At 29.0% G+C, this 12667-nt stretch overlaps 1 protein-coding gene across 1 annotated transcript; it reads left to right on the plus strand.

The window, feature by feature from the left end:
• Positions 1–3771: 3771 nt before the first annotated feature.
• LOC123269705 (ras guanine nucleotide exchange factor B-like) lies at positions 3772–7364 on the plus strand. The gene is made up of 7 exons (XM_044735541.1): positions 3772–4017; positions 4110–4400; positions 4484–4813; positions 4911–5201; positions 5609–5980; positions 6098–6604; positions 6747–7364. The coding sequence occupies exons 1-7, from the start codon at positions 3880–3882 to the stop codon at positions 7320–7322; spliced, it is 2505 nt and encodes an 834-aa protein (XP_044591476.1). The 5' UTR covers positions 3772–3879; the 3' UTR covers positions 7323–7364.
• Positions 7365–12667: the final 5303 nt, after the last annotated feature.

A 12667-nucleotide genomic window follows, 5' to 3' on the forward strand; every position in this document is an offset into this window, starting at 1 on the left:
CGCTAATCCGGTTAAAATCGGTTGATTCGTTCAAGAGATATCGTGAACGAAAGAAAACCGAAAAAAGTGTTTTTTAAGTTCCCGCTAAGAAAATTGAAAATTTTCAAAAATCGGGAAGTTATTGTTTTCACCCCGTTTTTCGAAAATCGAAGTTTCATCAGATCTCGACGTTTTGAGGTCCGAGGAAGCTTTCCTGACTATTTCCGCGGTGACGTCACCGTGTCTGTATGTGTGTGTATGTGTGTGTGTGTGTGTGTGTGTGTGTGTGTGTGTGTGTGTGTGTGTGTGTGTGTGTGTGTGTGTGTAAATCTCTCATAACTTTTGAACGGATCATCCGATTTGATCGAAATAAGCGGCGTTCCGAAGAGTTCCTTTGCCCCTAGACTTCTGATACTAATTTACAGAATTTGAGTCGATCAAATTTTTGAAATATCTTTTAAACGGCTGAACCGATCAATTCCAAAAACTAATCAGCTCTTAACCTCAAAAAACCACGTCGATTGCCACCAGCCCGGTCAAAATCAGTTGATTGGTTCGTGAAATATCGTTGTCGAAAAAAATTGAAAAAAATGTTTTTTTCAGAATTTCTATGAAATTTTCAGTCTGACCAGTTTACGTTTAAATATTTTTTAAATAACTCAAAAAACTGCGTTGAATGCCATAAACCGCGAGAAAATCGGTTTATTCATCCAAAAGTTATTGCGGTTTGAAAATTCAAAAAATAGTGTTCTATAAAACTTCCATTAGCCTTTTGAACTCGAAGAGCTCAAAAGCATAGAACAGCGATTTGTTTGAGCTCGGAGAGCTCAAACTTATACGAAAATTATATTTTTGAGCTCGAAGAGCTTAAAAAATAAGTGAATTGTTGAGCACTTAGGTATGGAGGTAGCGGGAAGTTGCATGGATGACCTTTAGGGTCAATCGTTTTCCTAATTTTTTGACATAACTTCGTCACTTTTTCTCGGATCATTTTTGATGATGTAGAATAATTTCAGAGTTTAAGAAACTGCGTCGATCGCCGCCAAAAACTCGGAAATCGGTTGATTGGTTCGAGAGATATCCTCGATAAAATATTTGGAAACAAGTGTTTTTTTAACATAACTCCTACATTTTTTGGAATAACGGCTGCACTGATCGATTTCAAAAACTAATCAGCTGTTAGCATAAAAAAATCACGTCGATCGCTGTCAAGCCGGTCGGAATTGGTCAATTCGTTCAAGAAATATCATGAACGAAAGAAAACCAAAAAAAGTGTTTTTTTGGAATTACTCCAAATTTCCTAGTTTTATCAATCTAAACTTAAAGATTCTTCATGAAACTAAAAAAATTGCGTCAAATACTGCCAACCGCGTGAAAATCGGTTGATTCATTCAAAAGTTAGTGCGGTTTGAAAATTTTAAAAATATTGTTCTATGATACTTCTATCAGACTTTTGAGCTCGAAGAGCTCAAAATAACACATAAATTGTATTTTTGAGCTCAGAGAGCTCAAAAACATCATTAGTGCAGTTTTATGCACCTAGGTATGGAATTAGCGGGAAGTTGCACGGATGCCCGAGTCGAAATTTAGAGCCCAAATAGAACCCCTAAGGTAAGACTCCGGTCGGACCTCTGGGTAAGTCGAATTTATTCTCATGTTAAATTAAGTCCGACTTTAAACCCCAAAGTAGTACAAATTTCCGTTTTTACCACTTTAGTGTCTAAAGTCGGACCTAATTTAACACGTGCATAGAATCTACTTAGAGCCCAGAAGTCCGACAGGATTACTATAACGCATGCAAAATTTATTCTGCGCACACCAGGCCCCTATGATCCACCATTTTGTTATTAACTATAAAAATATTTTGAATAAAAAATTAATAGAAGAGAACTTTTATAGTTTTTAGTTCAAAGTGCATTTTGGACTCAGAAATTTACCAGATATAACATACTTTAGTCTAAACTTAAACACTCCCCTACCTAGCCAGAAGAAATAAATTAAATACGCCCCAAGAAAGATTTGAACACAGGACCCTACAGACGCGAAGCCGATGCTTAACCGATTACGCTACTACGAACGATAGTACGTGAATTAATTTTGTTTGAATCTGAATTATTGACTGTATTGAAATATAGGTGACAAGTTAGAAATGTTGTCAATCATCGTTACTATTATACTAGTAAAGCTACGTACTATAATTAATTAAATTCAAAAGAATTTTTTTTAACTTCCCGCTAAGAAAATTGAAAATTTTCGAAAATCGGGAAGTTAAAAATATTTCGTAAAAATTGAAATAAGTATTTATTAATTTTTACAAAATCTAAATGTAGCTTTTCGGCTTTTTAAAATGTTTAAAGAATTTTCAAAAATTTTTAAACATTTTAAAAAGCTGTAAAAAATTTTAAATAAGATTTTTAAATATTTTCTTAAATTTTAAAGAGCTTTAAAGAATTTTTAAAAATTTTTAAATACTTTAAAGAATTTTCAAAAATTTTCCGTAATTATATAGAAGTGGGACTCAGGTTTTTTAAAATTATGAAATCACTATGAAGAATTGTTTTCAACCAAATGATTTTTTTTTTTTCTTAAATTTCATCGAAAGTGGAATTATTTAAAAAAAAATGAAATTAATGTTTTTGGAAATTTTTTTTTTAATTGTTTAGTTTTTAATGCGTGACAAGATGCAAAGTTCAAATTCAACGAAATTCTAGTGTTTGACCATCAAATTCTTGATCAAAAGTCAAAATTTTTATTTTTTACTTTTCAAATGCAATTACCTTAGCTTAAGGGATGATTTTGAGCTAAAGTTAAATTTTTATCATAAATCCGCCGCGGAGATAAACAATTTGAAGAAAAAAAAATTCCGAAAAATATTAAATTTTCGATTTTTTATTCTCAAAAAACATGCGAGCCCCACTTTTATATAATTACTAAATTTTCAACATTTTAAAAAGCTTTAAAGAATTTTACAAAATATTTTTAAAATTTTCTAAAATCTCTTTACTTTCAAGTATAACGTTGTAAGGTTTGCATACAACTATCGCAGCAGGATCATGAGTGTTGTATAATATTCATTAGTAATTTGTTTATGGACTGGATCGTCTATACTAAAAATTAAAAAAATTATTAACATTATTAAAATTAATAATATTAATTTGAAAATAAATTTTTTTTTTTTCAATGACGAATTTTCATATGTAATTTCTAAAAATTTTATGTACGTCTCTGGAAAAATATAAGTAATGAATTTATTCGCTGATATACCTCTGAGAGCTGTCAGTTTGAAAATACGAATTTTCATTAATTAACGGGCACAAATCTTAATAAATAAATAAACTACGATTGATTAGCTTCTCCTTTACGACACAACTTAAAAAAATTCTCTCGTATATGTTGTCTAAATAAAAAAAAATTGATTAACAAGTTCACTGATAAATAAATAAATGGTAAAAATAATGATTTCAATTCTGTATCGGACTTCGGGGTTTAAAATCGGACCTCTCGAAGTCTAGAGAGGACCTCGAGGCTCAAAATCGGACCTCTCGATTAAAAGTCAGACCTGTGGGTCCAATGTCGGTGCTATTCGGACTACTGGGCTCTAAATGGGTTCTATTCCGGACTAGGAAGCTCTATTTCGGCTTTAAATTTCGATTCGGGCATGGCCTTCAGGGTCTAACGTTTTTCTAATTTTTTTTTAATCAAGGTTATTTTTTAATTAGTGAAGCTTTCAATGTGATTTATTCAATATAAATATAAAAAATTATGATATTTTATGTTTGGAATTATCTGTTGATAATTGAATATTTTTATGTTGTAGAAAATCGGATTTTGACATCCTTATTAGACTCTTCTTTTTTTTTTTTTTTTTTTTTTTTTTGAGTGGCTACAAACACTGTCATCATGAACGGACAAAATAACTACAGTCACTTCGGGAGTTTCATTTCAAATTCTGAAACGATAAATAATGATCTTGGACTCCAAATTCCGATTGTGAATGTATCTCCGATTGTGTATGGAAATCGTCAAGTTTCTAATCGAGTATGGAATAACTTATAGCATTATTAACTTGATTTTTATTGATTTAATAAAATATTTTGAAGTTTGTTAAATCTTAACATTTAATTTCACAGAGTGCTAGTTATTCATCATCCAACGGTTATTTGTCAAGAGATTCGCCGTCAAGTTTAAGTCCACCAGAAACAGGATCGTCAAACAGGAGTTCGTTTTCTTATAGTAGTGAAATATCTCAAGACGATTTTTTTATGGACTCATTAGTAAATGGTATTATTGAAGGCGTCACTTTTGATGAAGATGTATTATCATCTGAAGTTAAACTAGCTTCTTCTAATGACCCTCAAAATCATTATTGTCGTGATGGCACAGTTTCGTTTTATGAAATTTCTTCAACAATGCAGCAAAAAGTAACTTGAATTTTTACAGTCAATATTTTTCGGTAATTATAAAAATAATGGCGATTTAACACTTTTTCTGTTTGTATTTTTAGAACTCAAATGAAATGACTGATACGTATCTATTACCGATGGCATCTTCGCCAAATATATTTTTCAATTCACCGTTGCTTCAACTTCCTTCAAGAATAAATCCAACTCCATCTTTACTTTCATTTTGTAATATACATCCAGATAACGCCATAATGTATTGTTATACGTGCCCAGCAATAATGTGTGACATGTGTCAGATGAATGTTCATGATTGCCACTTGACAATGGAATTAGCCAAAGCATCTGAAGTTGCTGAAAACCAAAGTAATCAAGCTTTAGATGAGATTGAAGGCTATATTTCAATTATAGAATCAAACATACAAAAGCTTTCGGTAAGAGATTTTTTTTAATGGAAAAAAAAATTTTTTTTTCATGATTTTATTATTTTACGCTGTAATATTAATATTGAATTTTAAACATTACTTTTAGAAATCCTCCAATGATATTAGTTACAAGGCATATAAAGTTAAACAAAATGTTTCTTCGAATATAAAGCAAGTAGTTAATGCTGTGCTGGAACGCGAAAAAGAACTTTACTTGCACATTGAAGAAATAAAAACTGCGAAGCAAACATTTATAAAATACCAACAAGAAATTTTGAGAAACACTGTGGGTCAGTTAATGAGGATAACTAAGGCAATATCTGAAGCTAAGAATTATCTTAACATCAGTGGAAATCCAGAAAATCTTATTGCCGTTAAAGAAAAAGCTTCTGTTGAGGTAAATTTATTTTGGAAATACTATTTCTCTTCGGATCAATTTATATATTTCTAACTTTTTTCAATATGGCTGAAAATTCTTTTTATCTTTTTCTTTCCTATTAAAAAGATTTCACAGGAAATCTTTAAATTTTTTTAGTCAACAAAAAAAAAGTTACGCCTAAAAAAAACAGCTTTTTATTTTTCAATATCCAAAATCTTTTTAAAATTCGATTGATCAAAATATTTTTTTTTCATTTTTGTTATTTATAATGCACTTTTTAGAAAAAAATAGATGAAAATTATTAAGAGCTACCTTCAACGCATATCCCCTCAAATACTTCATTTTTAAATTTTACTTTGAACTAGATAATTTTATTTATAGCGATTGATTCACAACCAATTCGTATTTTTTTTTATCTCTAACAGATATCAAAAATCAAATCCGAAGGTTTAATCTATGCACAATTAAAAGATCATTGGTTATCGTTTTCTGGATCGATCGATAGCCTTCTTGATGCAATTACTCAATATGGAACAGTCAAAACAAGCCCTATGGGATCAATTGGTGATGGTAGGGCTCTGAAAGGTCGTGGTAATTCACCTCTTTTAATTCAACCATATCAACAGCAATATAGACAACACCACCATCAGCAACAGCAACAACGACAACAACATCAACATCAACGCTACCATCAGCAGCAACAACAACAACAGCAACAGCAACAGCAACAACAACAACAACAACAACAACAACAACAACAACAACAACAACAACAACAACAACAACAACAACAACAACTGCAGCAGCAGCAGCAACAACAACAACAACAACAACAACAACAACAACAACAACAACTGCAGCAGCAGCAACAACAACAACAACTGCAGCAACAACAACAACAACAACTGCAGCAGCAGCAGCAACAACAACAACAACTGCAGCAACAACAACAACAACAACTGCAGCAGAAAAAACAACAACAACAACAACAACAACCACAACTGCAAAGGTACCAAGATCATCAATTTCAGTTACCACAACAAAATTCGTATAAAGTTGTGCTTCAATATTATACCGGGTCTCTGTCACCTGAAAGAAATGTTGCGTCTACGAATGTTCCAGTGGTTGTAAAAATTAGGAAAGATTCACCGTCGCCTAACCCAGTCTTAACTATTGGTGATGAAGGCGAAAAAGACAATAATTTATGTCGTCCTTGGGGCATTGCTTGTGATAAAGAAGGAAATATTATTGTTGCTGATAGATCGAATAACCAAATTAAAGTATACGATCAAAATGGCAACTTTATAAGGAAATTTGGAACCCGTGGAAGTGGTCCAGGGCAGTTTGATAGGCCCGCAGGTATTGTTGTTGATAAACGCAACCGTGTTATTGTAGCAGACAAGGACAATCATCGAATTCAAGTAAGTAACAAGTTTATTATTGATAAGAATAATAGCACATTAAATGCGCATCACAAGTAGCGCACTTTTGGATTTTTTCTAAACGTTTTTATCTTCTCTAATGGATGTAATTTTAATATTTTTTAATTTTTCTTTCTTTCAGATTGTATCAAAATACGGTGACTATTTATTAGCGTTCGGTGAAAAAGGAATGAGGAATGGTCAATTTAATTATCCATGGGATGTAGCAGTTAATACACGTTGTGATATAGTTGTATCCGATACACGGAACCATCGTATTCAATTATTCAATGCAGAGGGTGAGTTTCTCCGTAAATACGGTTTTGAAACAATGCAGCTCATGTGGAAGTTGCTGGATTCACCAAGAAGCGTTAGTTTTACTCCTAATGGCGATATTCTTGTATCAGATTTTAATAATCACCATATAGTTATTATTGATTATCAACTTCAAAAAGCTAAAATATTTGGTCCCGAAAAGAGAGCGCATCCGTTTTTAAGAATACAAGGTATGAAGGTTGATGATTTTGGAAACATAGTTATTGCTGATTCGCGTAATAATAGAATACAGGTGTTAGATTCAGAAGGTAATCTTAAATGTAAATTTGGAAGTGTGGGAAAAGGTGTAGGTCAGATGGATCGCCCTGCTGGTATTGCGTTATCTCCCGAAGGCCGAATTATAGTTGTTGATTTCGGTAACAACCGAATCTTGGTATATTAAAAAGCAATTTAATAAATTTCAATTCCCAAAGAGGAAGTAAAAGAAAAGTTTAGAAAGTAAAAGTAAGAGAATAATTGAAAAACATTTTTCTTATTGATTTTACTTCATTAGCCGAATTTATGTAAGGAAAAATAATTAATTTTGATAATAACAGTGAGCATATTTTCTTATTAATCAAACATCTTAGCGTGAAACGCAAAAAATTGCTCATTTTTAAATATTTCTGAGAAATATATTTTTTCATCTCGACTTATTTTCTTTTTGTTACATAACATATGTAATAATTAACCTGCTCGATAAGATTTTGTATTAAGTTTCCAAGAAATTTGAATTACGCGATAAGCAATTATTTTAAAAAAGAATAAAATGAAATGTAAAAAGAATTTTAATCCCGTAATAGTTTTATAAAAGGCATTTTTATTCACATTAAAAAATTTTTCAAAATATTAGAATTATTTTAGTAGCTAAAATCAAATTTCTTTTATTAATTAAAACTTTTTTATTTTGTATAATATACTAACTCAATGTTGTTTTAAATTTTAAATTTAACTTCGGATGCCTGGTGTATTCAAATAAAAATATAGGTATGAGCTCAAAATAAATCAAGAAAAAAACAATAGAAAGATGAAAGATTTAAGCAAATCAAACAAATAATTTGGGAACAAAAAATAAAAATATTTGACATGACAGAAAGTATCGAGAAATTTGTGTGTTTCAGTTATTTCTGTTGTGAAATGAATCTGATATATTATTATTTATCAGCACGCGTAAATTGAATTAGTTTTTTTTTTTTTTTATTAATTGATTGCTCGTATTTATACAGTAAGACTGATTCAAGACTGAATTGAAATGATGATATGTCATGTTTTAGTTACAATAATAACATATACTAACAATGACTGAAAAAAGCAAAAGCAAAATTTTCAATTATTATTTTTAGATAGCGTGTGTTTTTTTAGGTTTATTTTTCATTTTCATTATTGATAAAGACGGCGACCTTTGAATTTTAAGTGATATTTTAAAATTGGAAAAGGAAGTTTTCATCACAGATAACGATAAAATTAAATTAGTTCTTAGTTTTAATAATATTATTTTTAGTCTTAATTTTCTTCCATTAAAGCGTTCGGTCATATTGGGTTATTGGGTTTCTTAATTGTCACATTAAATTTTTCTTTGAAATTATTTTTTTTTCCACATTTAGAATACAGAGAAAATATTAGAAATTGCTACACTTGTTTGGATACATTTTATTCAAAATTTTCGATAAGCTTTTTATTTTTTTCACATCAAAAGCTTTAAACTAATTGAAAAAATTTTTTATTTTACTATTTTCATGATATTTATTTTAATTGTACGGTAAAAAAAAAATAATCAAAGATAGGGTAGATTTTTTCCAAATAACTGATTCGATAAAAACTCAAAAAAATTAAAATTAAAAAAAAAATAAGAAAAAAAATTTAAGACATATCAATGTTTCTGGGGTAATGTGACAATTATTATTCTTAATTTAGTATGTTGTAATTAAAAAAAAGAATGATTTTCAATTGATTTGCTTTTTTGAGACTAATTATTCATTATTTTTTTCAAAGATTATTTATCAGTATTTTCATTTTTGACGATATTTATGAGTCTAATAATAACAGGAAAAGCTTTCTAGAGCCAGAATTAAAACAGAGGTTTTTAAATAAAATTGCAGTCGCTATCCTGAATTGATATAATTTTTCAAAAGTAATTTATCTAAATTGATTTGTCCAAGATTTATATTAATGTTTCAAATGTTTATTTTTTTTCGCTAGTGATAGTAGCATTTACGAATTTATTAAATTACAAATTTTTCTGAGTTAGCTGATTGTTTACTGTTGAAGATGGCTCGACTGGTTATAAAGTGCAATCAAATAAATGTTTATCGTTGTAAAATTTTTTTTTTCCATTCATATGACTTATTATTTAACAGATTAACTGAATTATTTAGTTTTCAAGCTAGATTAAGAAACAGTGATTTTTTAGAGTTTCTTATACAGTAGGAATTTCGTAAGAAGTTAAAGAATAGACAGTCCGACGATTTAACAATGACTATAAATACAGTTAATTTAATGTTAATAAACATTAAATTGACAATCCAACCAGTAATAGTAATGTAATTGTGTTTTTTAACTCACAAGGTATGAATTTTGATTAATGTAATAAAATTATGTGGACAAATTTTGTATGGATATTGTGAATTTTTATAAGCCAGTATTTAATAATTGAAATTTTTCAGTAATTGATTTTTTATACTTTACGTAACATTTTATTTAATTTTTTTAATTTTTCGTGTATAATTAAATGTCAAAAGAATGCGATAAGAAACATATCTGTTAGATACATCTAAGAACTTGATATTTCTTATGAGTTACTTTTTTTTGAAAATGTTTAATTCTGTTAGTTTGAGACTTCAGTTTTACTGCAATCCACTCATAGGAACCGAACCTAGACTGTCACGCCAACTGGTGATAGAAATTGTAAGCTAATGGGCAAAAATTTTAAACTATTACATGTGATTTAATGTTGATTCATTTTTTTTTTTTAAATAAATGAATAAATTGTTTGAAATTTTTTTAACTATAGAGTTTTGATATATCACGACATATATAAATATATCAAGTCGGAACCGTCAAATTGACAAACTTGTGAAATTTTATTATTTTTCGCTCAGTACTAGTGGTACTCCAGAGAAAAATGACAGGCATATGACGTGTTTAGAGGTGGAATTGAACTTTGGAGGCTATGTTTACATGGCTATTTGACTTAATAATGCTGAATTTCTTTTAACACATTTAATATACATGGCCTAAAGTTTTTTTTTTAACTTTCTGAATTCTTTTTGCTTCAAATACGACCGATTAATACTGTTCAAAAAGCATATTTTATTATTTTTTCTATTATTAAGTAAAAAAACACATAAGCTATTGTAATACTTTTTGCTCATTTAGTACTTTTGTTAAACACCAGAGCGCGCTACTTCCGACAGATGTGCTGCCTCTACAGTTAGTGCACGGTCCCTATAATCCACTCTTATCCACTCTTATAATTTACATGAAAAATATGAAAATATATCATGTAAGCAAACTATTCGTAACGTGATTGGTCAAATATATCATAATCATGAAAATATAGATAATATCATACCAACATTCACACGCGCGCTTGCGCGCGCAACGTATACTAGTCCACTTTTATAATTTAGATGAAAAATATGAAAATATATCATGTAAGCAAACTATTCGTAACGTGATTGGTCGAATACATCATAAGCATGAAAATATATGCAAACTCTATAATCAGGTGCGCGCTTGCGCGCGCAAATTTAAATTCTAGTATTTAATTATTTTCGCAACGTTAGATAATTTTTTATGATATTTTTTTCAAAATGTATGCTTGAATATAGTATATTCAGAGAATGTTGACAGTATACTGTAAAAATAATATTAAAATTTATAAAAAAATAATTTGAAAGAAGTTAATTGTGAAACTTATATAAATTGAGTAGTTTTCAATATAAGAAATTATTATGGCCTGGAATTTTGAGTAATAACTGTGAAGGGTGAAATAAGATTTTTAAAAAATGTATATGATACTATTGTTTTTTGTTTCAATATTAAATGTAGAAGCATGACAGATAATGTCAATTCGTTAGAAAAAATTGACGATAAAAGGTCAATCATAAATATATATGGTGCGTTAAAAATTGTAAGTTGTGATGTTGATTGCCAAGAATATATTGTTGAAATTGAAAAAAAAAAATTTTCATTGAACTTCTCGAGAATTTTTAAAACTTTAATCTGATAATCGAAGCTTCAATAAAAGTATAAATATATTGAAACTAAATTTTATGTGTCAGCTATGTAAAAACAAATTAATGAAAAATAATTTTCTAATGAATTATAAAATAATTATCTTATGAACTAAAGTTTAATATCTCAGATATTAATTTACGGTTACCTGTAAAGCATTGAACTATATATTTTTTACTGTAAATTTTAATGTTATAGAATTAGTTTTGCTGTATGATTATGTGTTGAATATTGTTTGTGATGTTAAATTGTCAACTATGTTACCTAAAAAAATTGTCTAACTGATTGTGAATGTAGTGATCCTTTTGCGCATTGTAAAAGTATAAAAAAATCTCTATACAGATTTTGAAATCACTGGTGATCATTCTTAAATAAAGTAAAAAAAAAAATTTAATTTACCTACTGTACTCATTTATATAATTTTTATCCTTCATTTTGGAAATAAGATTTAAAACACCTTACAATATACCCATAAAATACTGGACGTATCATTTAATATTTTACAACTTTAAATCTTGTTTTCAACTTTCCCTTGATAAAATTGAAAATCTAAAAAAGTTCGAAAAAAGTTGAGTTCAATGAAATCTTAAGATTTCGAGTTTGTAAAAAGTTAATCTGTCAATTTCTACGATGATGTTTATAATAATAAATAACGTAAAAAATAATAAGATTTATAATTAATATAAATTAGGATTAATGAAGATGAGAAACTGGGTTTTGGAACATTCGATTCTGAAATATTATTTATTCCTGGAAAGTAATAAACTGGGCCTCTTAGTTTATAGGCATTATGTTGGTTTTAATCTTCTATTGATTTTTAGTAGATTTCATAGAAATCTAACTATTGCATTGGTCCTCATGACGAAACTTTTAAAAAATTTTTATATTTTCTGACTCAGTTCGTCAAGCTGATTCAAAAAATACATATGGTTCAAAAGTTTATATACAGGGTGTCCCAAAAGTCACGAACGCCATTGTAGCATCTGATGAAAAAAATAATTCTGAGACAAGTGCAAGCGTCTTCGTTGGAACGCACTTGACTTGACACTAGCGCTCTCTCTCTAACGCATAAAAGGACGTTATTTTAATTAATAATTAATTATCTATGCGTCTGATTAAAAAATGGCTAAGGACTTTTCGTCTCAGAATTATTTTGTTTATCGGATGCTACAATGGCGCCCGTTACTTCTGGGACACTCTGTATATATATATATATATATATATATATATATGTATATATATATATATATATATATATAGCATATATATATATATATATATATATATATATATATATATACAGTAGCGCTCAAAAGTATTTTGACAACATAAAATTTTTTAATATTTTTTTAAAATAAAAGCCTATCGGAAAATGTATTGAGTATAATGTAGAGTAGTGTAATTGCGACTATTTAAGCGTATCAAATTACAATTCGTTTGTTTACACACCGCGCCACCGAACGTACTTGACTTACCGTGAGCTCAAAAGTATTTTTACACGCATTTGACTTG

This window comes from Cotesia glomerata, linkage group LG7, assembly GCF_020080835.1.
Source record: "Cotesia glomerata isolate CgM1 linkage group LG7, MPM_Cglom_v2.3, whole genome shotgun sequence".
Classification (NCBI taxonomy): Eukaryota; Metazoa; Arthropoda; class Insecta; order Hymenoptera; family Braconidae; genus Cotesia; species Cotesia glomerata.